Here is a 14,429-nt window from a genome sequence, read left to right as displayed (position 1 = left end):
CAAAGTAAGGTATTGTATCAGGAAGGTTCCATATTGGAAAGCTGGCTGTTTGGGCCAGATGACTGGACTTGGACAAATATTTAATTTCTATTACCAGATGCAGGTCAAGTTGTTTTGCCAGACTTTGCAGCATGCGGCTGTCTTTCCATAGCCTCATCCCACCGAAGGAAAAAAATATTTTGATAAAAACCTAAAATATATACAGTATGTTATATAACGCTCGGTTATAACTGTATAACTTATTGTTACATCTTATTTGTATTACAACCCCAATTCCAATGATCTTGGGACGTTGTGTTAAACATAAATAAAAACACAATACAATGATTTGCAAATCATGTTCAAACTATACTGCGATTGGCTGGCAACCAGTTCAGGGTGTACCCCGCCTCCTGCCCGATGACAGCTGGGAGAGGCTCCAGCACGCCCGCGACCCTAGTGAGGAGAAGCGGCTCAGAAAATGGATGGATGGATGGATGTTCAACCTATATTTAATTGAATACACTACAAAGATATTTAATGTTCAAACTGATCAACTTTATTGTTTTTAGCAAATAATCGTTAACTTAGAATTTTATGGCTGCAAAAAGCTGGGACAGGTGACAAAAAAGACTGAGAAAGTTGAGGAATGCTCATCAAACACCTGTTTGGAACATCCCACAGGTGAACAGGCTCATTGGGAACAGGTGGGTGCCATGATTGGGTAGAAAAGGAGCTTCCCTGAATTGCTCAGTCATTCACAAGCAAAGATTGGGCGAGGTTCACCTCTTTATGAACAAGTCCGTGAGAAAATAGTCAAACAGTTTAAGGATGATGTTCGTCAACGTAAAATTGCAAGGAATTTAGATATTTCATCATCTACGGTCCATAATGCAGAGTCAAAAGGTTCAGAGAATCTGGAGAAATCATTGCATGTAAGCGGCAAGGCTGAAAACCAACATTGAATGCCCGTGACCTTCGATCCCTCAGGCGAGGCTGTATCAAAAACCGACATCAATGTGTAAAGGATATCACCACGTGGGCTCAGGAACACTTCAGAAAACCAATGTCAGTAAATACAGTTCGGCCGAGCTCATCTAAGATGGACTGATGAAAAGTGGAAAAGTGTTCTGTGGTCCCACGAGTCCACATTTCAAATTGTTTTTGGAAATTGTGGACGTCGTATCCTCCAGGCCAAAGAGGAGAAGAACCATCCTGACTGTTATGGAAGCAAAGTTCAAAAGCCAGCATCTGTGATGCTATGGGGCTGTGTTAGTGCCAATGGCATGGGTAACTTACACATCTGTGAAGGCACCATTAATGCTGAAAGGTACATACAGGTTTTGGAGAAACATGCTGCCATCCAAGCAACGTCTTTTTCATGGACGCCCCTGCTTATTTCAGCAAGACAATGCCAAACCACATTCTGCACGTGTTACAACAGCGTGGCTTCGTAATAAAAGAGTCCAGTCCAGACCAGTCTCCCATTGACAATGTGTGGCACATTATGAAGCATAGAATACAACAACGGAGACCCCGGACTGTTGAACAGCTGAAGCTGTACATCAAGCGAGAATGGGAAAGTATTCCACCTACAGAGCTTCAACAATTAGTGTCCTCAGTTCCCAAACATTTATTGAATGTTGTTAAAAGAAAAGGTGATGTAACGCAGTGGTAAACATGACCATGTTGGAACCATAAAATTCTAAATTAATGATTATTTGCTAAAAACAGTTTATGAGTTTGAAAATTAAATATCTTGTCTTTGTAGTGTATTCAATTAAATATAGGTTGAACATCAGAATCAGTATCAGAATCACAATCATCTTTATTTGCCAAGTATGTCCAAAAAAAACACAAGGAATTTGTCTCCGGTAATTGGAGCCACTCAAGTACGACAACAGACAGTCAATTGACAGAGAATACTTTTGAGACATAAAGACATTGACAAAAAACAGTCACTGAGCAATAAAGGGTTTCTAGTTATTTGGTAATCTGGTAATGCCGGTACGTTTTCTTCTTCTTTTTTGACAATTGTGCAAAAAGATGCAGAGTCCTCCAACACTCAGAGTAGTTCGAATGACTAATATTTCAATAGTCCTGTGCAATGACCATTGTGCAAATGTTGCAGTTACTCCTCAGTCAGTGTGCAAATGGAGCAGATGCCACTCTGGCGTGAGTGGCCAGTATTGGTCAACAACAGATATCCAAATAGTGCAGCGTGGCGAGACTACTACAGTGAGTGCACGAGTAATATATAATTGGCCTGACAGAAATGTGACAACAAACTCCAGACAAAAAGACAAAAAATTGCCAGCATGTTGCAATGGAATTGTAGGTTAGCTGTTTAAGAAGTTGATTGCAAGAGGGAAGAAGCTGTTGGAATGTCTGCTAGTTCGAGTTTGCATTGATCGGTAGCGCCTACCTGAGGGAAGGAGCCGGAAGAGCTGGTGACCGGGATGTGGAGGGTCCGAGAGGATTTTGCACGCTCTTGTCTTACTTCTGGTAGAGTGCAAGTCCTCAAGGGTGGGTAGGGGGGTATCGACAATCTGTACAGCAGTTTTGATTGTCCGTTGCAGTCGGAGTTTGTCCTTTTTTGTAGTAGCAACAAACCAGACTGTGATGGAAGAACACAGGACTAATTCGATGACCGCTGTGTAGAACTGCCTCAGCAGCTCCCGTGGCAGGCCGTGCTTCCTCAGAAGCCGCAGGAAGTACATCCTCTGCTGGGCCTTTTTGAGGACGGAGTTGATGTTGATCGCCCACTTCAGGTCCTGAGAGACTGTAATTCCCAGGAACTTGAAGGTCTTGACGGTTAACACAAGGCAGCTGGACAGCGTGAGGGGCAGCTGTGGCGAAGGATGCCTCCTGAAGTCCACGATCATCTCTACAGTCTTGAGCGTGTTCAGCTCCAGGTTGTGTGGGCCGCACTACAGCTCCAGCCGCTCCGCTTCCTGTCGATATGCAGACTCGTCACCGTCCTTGATGAGGCCGATGACAGTGGTGTCATCTGCAAATTTCACGAGTTTGACAGCCGGATGCGTTGAGGTGCAGTCGTTCGTGTAGAGAGAGAAAAGCAGCGGAGAGAGGACACAACCTTAGGGCGCCCCAGTGCTGATGCTGCGTGTGGATGAGGTGGTCTCTCCCAGCCTCACCTGCTGTGTCCTGCCCGTCAGGAAGCTATAAATCCACTGGCAGATGGCAGGTGAGACGCTGAGCTGGAGAAGCTTGGAGGAAAGGAGTGCAGGGATGATGGTGTTCAACATGATTTGCAAATCATTGTATTCTGTTTTTATTTATGTTTAACACAATGCCCCAACTTCATTGGAATTGGGATTGTAGAATTACAGCGATAGTGACCATGTCCTGGTAAGAGTTGGAACCATTAACATGTATGGAATATTTGGATGACTTTGTCCCTCCCCAAACTAGATGCCTGTTATTGTACTAAGGCTGACCTGGGAGAGGCAGCATAGGACCATAGGGCACCCAAACTGCTAGAAAATACAAAGAACAAAGAGTAGCAGTAGAGGAAGAATTAGACGAAACCTTCAGTATTTTCACTCTTAAGAATGATTGGTTTGAATGAGTCTTTTGTGAAAGAAACATGTTACTGAGCTAGTGAGCGTCCACTGATGGGCTAACGTGGTGTATACTGATATCAGACAAAAGTTGAACAACTTGATAACCCAGTCCAGATTAGCAACGGGTACAGTATAACCTCAAAAACAGTTCTTGCTTTTATTTTATTGTCATATTGGCCTTTTCAAGCAATGTGTGTGAGTATTGGTATAGAAAATACATATTCTAATGTTACCTGGTTATTTGCATTTACGTTGACCCACCGTTTACGTCAAGTTAGCTGGCTCAGTGTTGGCATTAGATATACTTTATTATTTCACTAACCTGAATTACCTCACTGAAGTTCAGTGCGCTGGAGGCTGAGGATCAGAGCGGGAGGGGGCACGTCAAAGGTGGCACCCCGTTACTTCTACACATGAAACATGCTTTGCATAGCATAATCTTAATGCTATGCAATCTTAAGTGTTGCACTGAGGCGACTGGTCTTTTATTTTAACAAAATAAACAAGTAAATATTTGAAATTGTGGGCATTGAATCTATAATCTATGCAAGTTTAAGTTTTTGAATGGGAATATAGAAATAAACTTTTCCATGATATAAAATTTTTTTGGAAAGGGTCTGTATTTAGTGAAAAACTTACCGTCTTATTTAAAAATAAAACAGGCATCCAAATTAAGATTTAACATGTGGTGTTGATATTTAGGCCATGTAGTTTTTAAAAGCCTTTTTTCTCAACATCAAGCATCAAAATGTGCCAGAAAAGAACACATATTTTAACAAGCGTCTGTGGACCAAAAGCAGTCCACAGACGCTTGTTAAAATACATGTTCTTTTCTGGCACATCTTGACAATATTTGACCCTTTTGGGAATGGTTGTTTGTTTGTATGTGCCCTGCGATTGGCTGGCAACCAGTTCAGGGTCTACCCCGCCTCCTGCCCAATGATAGCTGGGATAGGCTCCAGCACGCCCGCGACCCTAGTGAGGAGAAGCGGCTCAGAAAATGGATGGATGGATGGATAATCTAGAATAGAGACAATTGTCCAAATGGTGCAGTCAGCAGTCCTGTTTGTCCATTCCTGTCGGAGTTTGTCGTTATTTGTGGCACCAAACTAGACTGTGATGGATGAACACAGGACTGATTCAATGACTGCTGTGTTAAACTGCTTCAATAGCTCCTGTGGCAGGCCGTGCTTCCTCAGAAGCTGCAGGAAGTACATCCTCTTCTGAGCCTTTTTGAGGATGGAGTTGATGTTGGTCTCCCACTTCTGGTCCTGAGAGACTGTAATTCCCAGGAATTTGAAGGTTTTGACGGTTGACATAGGGCAGTGGAGGAGTTCAAGTATCTTGTTGTCTTGTGCACGAGTGATGTAAAAATGGAAAGACAGGCGGATCGGTGCAGCGTCTGCAGTGATGCAGACTTTGTATCGGTCCGTTTTGGTAGAGAAGGAGCTAAGACGACAGTCAAAGCTCTCAATTTACCAGTCAATTTACGTTCCTACCCCACCTATGGTCACGAGCTGTGGGTTGTGACCGAAAGATCAAGATCCCGGATACAAGCGGCCGAAATGGGTTTCCTTTGGAGGGTGTCCGGGCTCTCCCTTAGAGATAGGGTGAAAAGCTGGCCTTGGAATGCCTCGGGATACCCCCGGAAGTGCTGGATGAAGTGGCTGGGGAGAGGGAAGTCTGGGCGTCCCTGCTTAAGCTACTGCCCCTGCGACCCGAACTCGGATAAGCGGAAGAAAATGGATGGTTGGATGGATGGACATAGGGCAGTTGGACAGCGTGAGGGGCAGCTGTGGTGAAGGATGATTCCTGAAGTCCACGATCATCGCTACAGTCTTGATCACGTTCAGCTCCAGGTTGTTTTGGCTGCACCAAAGCTCCAGCCGCTCCCCTTACTGTCGATATTCAGATTCGTCACAGTCTTTGATGAGTCCAATGACTGTGGTGTCGTCTGCAAACTTCAGGAGCTGGGTGGGTTGAGGTGCAGTCGTTTGTGGAGAGAGAGAAGAGGAGCAGACAGGGGACACATCCTTGGGGCGCCCTGGTGCTGTTAGTGCGTGTGGATGAGGTGGTGTCGCCCAGCCTCACCTGCAGTGTCCTGCCCGTCAGGAAGCTGCAAATTTACTGGCAGATGGCAGGCGAGACACTGAGCTGGAGAAGCTTGGAGGAGAGGAGTTTGGGGATGATGGTGTTGAACCTAGAGCTGAAGTCCACAAACAGGATCCTCACGTAGGTCCTCGCACCGTTGAGGTGTTAGATACCTCCCAATCCTGTTCATGGACTGTCAATGTAGAAGGGGCCTGTATGTTGGTATTAAGTGTATTAAACAATGATCAGACAAGCCCAGAGTTGCACAGGTGCTATAGCACGGTATGCGTCATTTAGCGTGGTGTAGCAGTGGTCTAGAATGTTGCTTTCCCTGGTGGGACAGTCAATGTGCTGCTTGTATTTAAGGAGTATGTGGTTGAGTTTTGCCTTGTTGAATAATGAGGAGTGAATCTGGGTGCTTTTTTTCCAAGTTTGTTTACCTGGTCATCGAGCATTAACAGTGCGACGTGCGGGCTGGGGGGTGGATGGGTATTTTGTATTTTTTTAAAACACCAGTTTACATCCAGCCAATGAGGTATTTACACTTCCTCCCAATAATAGGCATATCCTCACTATCGCCACGAAAAAAAAACCCTGACCTCGTGACCTTCTCCTGACTCTGCTGCTAGCCTGGCCTAAACATGGCCCCTATAACATTTATAAACAACCAAGAAGAGCTCTCTGTATGCATGGCAAAAGTCTGTTGTACGTAACGAGTGCAGATGCTGGTGGGGAGCACCACGCCACATTTGAAGTGAAGAAAAGTGAAAAATACAGTTTCCCTCTGCACTGATTTAACCACACAGTTCTCCGCGGACCTGTCACCCAGTATTCTGAGATGCCTGTACGTATGTATGACAACTTTTACATAGACCTCACAAAGACAAATACTTAGTGTATGTGTGCTTGCTTAGGAGTAGACATGATACCTCCTAATCAGAAAGCCTATTGCAAACAGTACACTCAAGCAAAAGTGCTCCAACTACGTACCTCTGCACTTCATCAGGAAACAGTTCGTGGCTACATACGTGCACACATAAAAACCAACACAAATACCTGTACATAGACACGCACACACACAAATATATAACAGGGGCCACTACTTTCAACACACAGTGACTTTGGAGCTTGAGACTAAGCAGGCATGCTGACAGTTGAGGTTATTATAAAGCTTTAAAACGCAGCAAGGACAAGGAAAAAAGAGCTGACATGATCATATGATTGCTATTATGATTAATACAATCTATGCTGATAAAGTTGAACTGTCGCATAAAGTGCTGACACTATATTAAACTGTACACTGTAAAGAATATTAGATATGTTGAACATTTGAAACTTGATATGTGAATGTGAATGGTTGTCCGTGTCTATATGTGCCCTGCGAGTGTCTGGCGACCAGTTCAGGGTGTAGTCCGTCTTTCGTCCGAAGTCAGCTGGGATAGGCTCCAGCGCCCTACGACCCTCACCAGATTATGCGGTGATGAGGATGCATGGATGAATTTAAACACTAAAATGTTTAACCAAACCATACAGCACAACATTATCCAGAGGCATACAATATATTGTCTCTGCTATATGCCTGTTTATCTGATTACGGCCTTTTTGTGTCCTTGATGTAAAATTTGAAGACAAAATATATTTAAATTGATTTTTTCAATAACCAGCAGTGGGCGTGCCCAATTATAAGTGTTGTCTAAAATTTCATGTTAATATTAGCATATTTTGACTTTTTTTTTTTTGGTGGTTTTATGGTGGTATTTTACAGTTTTCACCCTGACCCGAGCACAGGGTTTGGATATACGAAACGTTATCTTTCTACTAAAAAAATGCTAAAATGGTGTAACTTTTACCATAAATTCCTTAAAATATAATAGACTGAATGATTTCTCATCATATATCCAAAACGTTTCAAATTATGTCTTTTATCTTTACTAAAATATGTCTGTCCCTTAAAGTTGCTGTCATTACCGCCACATTGAACATTTTCAGATCAATAAAGTTGATTCAAAATCCGATTCTTTAATTCCCTGTGTCATTTTGTCTTGTCACTCAAGCACATGCTAGGGCACAGAGAAGTCAGACATTTTGATATCTGGAAGAGTAAGTTTTTTCCTCATTTGTACCCTTAAGTCACATAATATTTTTATTGCATGTCATTACCAAAGTCATTTAAAAATGTAAAATATAAAAATAGGCCCCCGGACTGTTGAGCAACTGAAGTTGTACATCAAGCAAGAATGGGAAATATTTCCACCTACAAAGCTTCAACAATTAGTTTCCTGAGTTCCTAAATGCTTATTGAGTGTTGTTAAAAGGAAAGGAGATGTAACGCAGTGGTAAACATGCAACTGTCCGAACTTTTTGGGAATCTGTTGCAGGGATCAAATTCAAAATGAGTAAATATTTGAATAATCCTTGAAGTTGATCAGTTTGAACATTAAATATCCTGTCTTTGTAGTGTATTTATTTGAATATACTGTCGGTTGAAAAGGATTTACACATCCTATATTCTATTGTTATTTACATTTTACACATCCCAACTTCATTGAAATCGGGGTTTGTACATCCAGTAGAACTTAATTCTGCCTGGCATGTTCGGCACGACAAGGTACTACATGGAAGGCGCACAACTATAAATTCAGACTTGCCTGTATCCAGTTGGGTAACAACCTATAAAAAGCAAATCTTTAAAAATCTGCAATATTCTTGGAACAATTTTGGAATAATTTCAAGTGGAAATTTCAGATTGTTCTTGAGATTCTGGGATGCAAAAAAAAAATATTTTTTTAAAACAAACCCTTATTTGTTTGTAATATTCAACAACGTCCTCCAAAATCCTGTGGTTTCTTCCTGTTGCATACTTTCAGCTGATTTTTTTTTTTTTTTTTTCAAACATCTGCAAACCACTTTAACATTCCATTACCTTCAACAACATTTGAACCCACACATTAAGTTTTCATCTGTTTGAATGTGAGTTAAATGCATTATCAGCCTTTAGTGAAGTAATCTTGCTTCATCGAGTGGCCAAGTATATTTTAGTTTTGGTCAGACAGGACTCTTTGAAATTCTTGAGCTCTTGGGTCTCTTTTCCCTTAATGACACGTTGACCAAACCATCGTGCCACAGACTGAGATAACAGACGCTGATGCACTGTAACAGACAGTGCCCAGAGAACTGTGAGCGCTTGGAATGACAGCACCTGTCGCCAGCCTCTAAACAGCCAATGCTGTACTTGCCCACTTGGTGGTTGCTGCACGCCCACTCATCTCAAGTAAAATGGCTTAGCGGCTGCTTCGTGGGCAAAGCTTTCACCTGCGAAATTCAGAGAAGTTGAGGAGTAATTGGCTTCAAATTATTTGGGAAGAAATAAAGCGGTCTCAAATGCAATACGGAAAAGACTGACCAAGAAGAGTTTGAAAAAGGGAATCCTGTTCATTTTTTAACCCAAATTATCATGCAAACCCAATAAAAGGACATCAAAGATTATAAAAAAAAAAAAAAAAAAGTTGATGGCATGAGACCTTTCATGTTTTCAGGAAACAATGATCCAACTGCAAAGCAGTTTTACCTCACCCCATCACGATCAGTTAAGTTTTTACAAAATCACAAGCTCAATGTCTAAAATTCTTTTTCTTAGTTTGCGTAAAGAAGTTGCCATGATGCTTGTTGGTATTCACTTCATTGAGATGTTCGACTGAATTCATTCTTTCTCCTTTTCCCGCATGCAGAAGCTTGCAGCGCGATTACCAAAGACGCGAGAAGTGAGGGAGGCCCCTTACAGCTGCTTGTGTCCTCCAGGTATGTTTCCCATTATGTTTCCCATTCTTTGGCCTTGTCTGAAGAAACTGTAACAGTTTACATCAAAGTTGGATGCAACCTGGTTTGTTTGGTTTGTTTTACATTCAGCTGACTTTATTGTGGTGGGTATAGAGAGCTCCATCGCTCTATTTTCTATGCATTGTAACCAGTGCAGGGTCATGGGGGTATATATATATATATACTCTCTATTGCAGCCACAACACTGCTTCGTCTATAGCACTCCTGTTTCTGTCTATAGCGTAGGTCCACCATTTAGAGTTAAAGAGATCTCGTTAAGTCAAAATAATTCATAGTGGATCGCAAACTACAATTTAGTCACGACTAAGGCTGTCAAATAATATTGAAAATAAGATACAATTCTGCATTTAAAAGTGAAGTGCTTTCGAACATGTCATCCTAAAGTACCTCAAATGAAAAAAAACTAATAGACAATGTACTAAATAAACTAAGCAGTGGTGATGTGGTACAACAAATTGTAGGAAGTGCTGCCCACCTGGCTCCTGCCAGTCATCACCAAGCGCACACTCTGTTCACATGAATGCCATACTTTTGATTCTTGGCATTGCCTGGTGACTGAGAGGGCAGAACTGCGGTGCCTTGATGGAGACAGGATCCTCAATGAATACATTGAGTGTAAAGGGAAGACGTAGTCCCAGTGACAGATGATCAAAACTTGTAACATCATCTAGGACTATAAATTTAGCCACATGCAAAACACACCAGTTGTGGGTACAATACCACACATTCGATATTCCTCAAGACATATTGTAATACATAGTGATGTGCTATTTTACTCGGGAGAAAAATCCTCATTTGGATCAGCGCCAAACTTAAATTTCTTAGTTTTGTCTTTAAGACGAAGGCATTATTCACAGACAAATTGAGGACAGTTTGAAATGGAAACCTGTGATTGGCTGGTGTCCGGTCTAGGGTGTATCCCACCTCTCGCCCAAAGTCAGCTGGGATAGGCTCCAGCACACCCGCGACCCTAATGACTTCAAGCTGTATAGAAAATGGATAGATGGATGAAATGGAAACATTCTTGACCCATGCTCCAACCTTCCAGCCATTGTGCATCCCTGCTAACGACGTAACAACAAGAAACATCGATCAAGCGGGTGGCGTATTATAGTAAAGTGTTGACGTAGTAGTATAGTAGGTGCAAAATGTGCTTTGTATGTATGTGTACATTGTGGATGTCTGTGCTTGAATGGAATAACATTAGGCTTGACTTGTTTACAAGTCGACTGAAAAATGAAGTTTGCTAAATGTAGAGCAACAGAATGTGAGACCCTCTTGGGCCTCAAAGGTGCCGCAGAGTCTTGTTAGTCAAATGTTTACCATGACCATAAAACACAGCCATGGGCAACATACAGTACATGATGCTTTAAAAGGATGGATACGAATCACCAAGCACATTGCTTATAGCTGAGTGGGCCTCATACTCATATCAACGGTATGAGTATGCTGTCTATGTCGGTCTCCAAACGGCTTTGAGGGGCATTGATAGCATTGTTCTGATTCAGCTGTCACTTCCCATCTTATTTTGCCAGCTAGATGTACAGACATACAGACAGAAAAGTTAGATAGATTTGACTTTTGTTTGACATTTAGCTGGAGGACAAGATGGATCACAATGGTCACATGACTGCATGACTAAAACTGTGCTGTGTATTTGTCACCCCTCACCGGCATGCCGGCCAGTGGCTCCATAATGTTATCAGCCCCTGACTATAATATATGAATTTGATGTTGTCCCATCCAGCCGTCCATCCGTTTTTTAGTACCACTTTTCATGATGAGAGTTGTGGGAAGCTGGAATATGAATATACTGTATATTTGCTTGAGACCGAGTAGTGCAGCAATTAATTTGGCTTTTATGCCGTCACGGTTGGACATGTGTCCGTACATTGACGAGCTCCGTCGTTAGTTCATGCACAATGTATGAATGTGAATGGTTGTCTGTCTATGTGCCCTGTAATTGAGTGGTGCGCAGTCCAAGGTGCGGTCTTCCTTTCGTCAACTGTTGGCTGGAAAAGGCTCCAGCTACCCTCAGCCCTCAACAGTATAAGCCATATAGGAAATGGATGGATGTATGAAGTGAAGGCTAAAGACCATCCATCCATTGGAAACACCACTTATCCTGGTTATGGTTGCGGTGCGCTGGAGCCTATCCCAGCTGACTTCGGGCAAAAGGCAGACTACGCCCTGAACTGGTCACCAGTCAGTCGCAGGGCACATTTTGACATGGACAACCATCTGCCCTCACATTTACAATCACACCATCACTGAGTGGGACGTGAACACACGCTGCCCGTACCAAAGTCAGGTCAGTGTACCACTACACCATCAGCAATTTAAACATGTTGGGTTTTTTACACACAGAGAGGTAAACAATATTAAGTGAATATACCATAAACCTGGGCAGACTCTTCCTTCCATAGGTTTAAATTCTGAACCTTGGCATTACTCCACCAGGTAGTCATTTTCCTTATTTAATGGCCTGTGCCTCAAATATACCATATTTAAATATATGAATATATACATATTCCTTAGATTCAATGGTGTATGGTTTCACTGTATATTTACAGCTTGTGTTATTTTTATTCACTGTGTTATGTGATTTTTATCCACATTTGGAAGAATCCCGAGGAAATCTGATTCTGCGTTAAGTTTGTCACTGAAATGAAGCAAAGTGCTTCTGTTAGCCATTGCCCTGTAATTGTGTGTGTGCTGGGGGTCAATAGGCAAGAATGGGGGGTTGAAACTAATTGTAGTGTTATTCCTGACTAACAGGAAGTTGGCTTCCACAGTTTACCTGAGGGATATTCAGCGATGTCATGAAAGAGAAACGAAAAATAAAAAAAGGCATGCTATCTGATTCCTCGCCCTGTGTTCCCTCCTGCCTGGGCAGTTTGGCATGGTTGGCATAGTGCAGGTCACCTACACTCACATACCATCCATCCACAGTCACATAAAACAACATAAACATGACCAATATACAGGACAGTGATCTACAGTATAGCTAGGCAGGAGGAATAAGTAATGCATTGACTATTGCAGTTCTAATAACAGAAATCATCTTGATATTAACTTGTTCATTAGAGCTACATATTGTCCCGCCAAATAAAATGCATTATAGCTATATTTAGTGATGGTAGATCACACATGGCAAACAGGTCCTCGGTGAGGGACCAGACAAAGCACGGCAAAAGATGCCCATGATGAAATGTACAAATGGATTTAGGTTTCCCATGCCCAGACGCGGGTCACCGGGGCCCCCCTCTGGAGCCAGGCCTTGAGGTGGGGCTCGAAGGCGAGTACCTGGTGGCCGGGCCTGCACCCATGGGGCCCGGCCGGGCACAGCCCGAAAGGGTAACATGGGTCCCCCTTCCTATAGGCTCACCACCTGTGGGAGCGGCCATAGGAGTCGGGTGCAGTGTGAGCTGGGCGGTGGCCGAAGGCAGGGACCTTGGCGGTCCGATCCCCGGCTACAGAAGCTGGCTCTAGGGACGGGGAATGTCACCTCTCTGGCTGGGAAGGAGCCCGAGCTGGTGTGTGAGGTCGAGAAATTCCGACTGGATATAGTCGGGCTCGCCTCCACACACAACTTGGGTTCTGGTACCAGTCCACTTGGGAGGGGTTGGACTCTCTTCCACTCTGGAGTTGCCCACAGTGAGAGGCGCTGAGCAGGGTTGAGTATACTTATTGCCCCCCAGCTCAGCGCCTGTATATTGGGGTTCACCCGGTGGACGAGAAGGTAGCCTCCCTCCGCCCTCGGGTGGAGGGACGGGGCCTGACTGTTGTTTTTGCCTATGCATCAAACAGCAGTTCAAAGTACCCACCCTTTTTGGAGTCCTTGGAGGGATTGCTGGAGAATGTCAATGCTCAGGTCTCAATGACAATGAGACCTGGAAGGGCGCGATTGGGAGGAACAGCCCCCCCCCCCCCCCCCCGATCAGATCAGAACCCCAGCGGTATACTGTTATTGGACTTCTGTGCTCACCACGGATTGTCCATAACGAACACCATGTTCAAGCATAAGGGTGTCTACACATGCACTTGCCACCAGGACACCCTAGGTCGCAGTTCAATGATTGACTTTGTGGTTGTGTCATCTGACTTCCGGGTGCATGTCTTGGACACTTGGGTGAAGAGAGGGGCGCATCTGTCAACCGATCACCACCTGGTGGTGAGTTGGCTATGATGATGGGGGAAGATGCCGCTCTGACCTGGCAGGCCCAAACATATTGCAATGGTCTGCTGGGAACGTCTGTCAGAATCCCCTGTCAGAAGGAGTTTCAACTCCCACCTCCAACAGAATTTGTTCGGGGGGAGGCGGGGGACATTGAGTCCGAGTGGACCATGTTCCTTGCCTCCATTGCTGAGGCGGCCGACCGGAGCTGTGGCCATAAGGTGGTCGGTGGCTGTCGTGGCGGCAATCCCCGAATCCGATGGTAGACACCAATGGTGAGGGATGCCATCAAGCTGAAGAAGGAGTCCTATCCAGCCTTTTTGGCCTGTGGGAGTCCTGAGGAAGCTGATGGGTACCGGCTGGCCAAGCGGAATGCAGCTTTGGTGGTCGCTGAAGCAAAAACTCGGGTATGGGAGGAGTTCGGTGAAGCCATGGAAAAAGACTTCCAGGCAGCTTTGAGGAAAGCGTCTCAGGAGGAGGAAGCAGTGCCCCGTCAACACTGTGTACAGCGGGGATGGGGCGCTGCTTTTTTTTTTTTTTTTTTGTCCTGTTCGACTGTTAGGTCAAGCAGCATTACATATCTACAACAATGAAACATTAGACATTAGTGTTGCATGGGGCTGTAGTGCTACACCCTGTGAGGGAAGGACAGGGCAAGATAGAACAGGACAAGGACAGGAGAAGAAGCATGCAGGACAAGGGTCGTGAACCTGGCTGTACAACTGAAGTGTGGTGAGATCGACTATGTAAATTATAAAAGT

General features: G+C 43.9%; 1 protein-coding gene across 22 annotated transcripts in view; it reads left to right on the top strand.

Annotated features, from left to right (window-relative positions):
• Nucleotides 1-14,429, top strand: part of col13a1 (collagen, type XIII, alpha 1) — a 150,600-nt gene that overhangs the window by 2,830 nt on the left and 133,341 nt on the right. For all 22 annotated transcript variants that reach the window (XM_061789821.1, XM_061789837.1, XM_061789825.1 and 19 more), the window contains one exon: nt 9,383-9,452. In XM_061789821.1, the coding sequence (XP_061645805.1) occupies nt 9,383-9,452 (70 nt within the window). The remainder of the gene's footprint in view (nt 1-9,382; nt 9,453-14,429) is intronic.

This window comes from Phyllopteryx taeniolatus, chromosome 11 (genome assembly GCF_024500385.1).
Source record: "Phyllopteryx taeniolatus isolate TA_2022b chromosome 11, UOR_Ptae_1.2, whole genome shotgun sequence".
Classification (NCBI taxonomy): Eukaryota; Metazoa; Chordata; class Actinopteri; order Syngnathiformes; family Syngnathidae; genus Phyllopteryx; species Phyllopteryx taeniolatus.
Note: the sequence above shows the minus strand (reverse complement) of the source record. Positions and strands in the feature narration are given on the sequence as shown.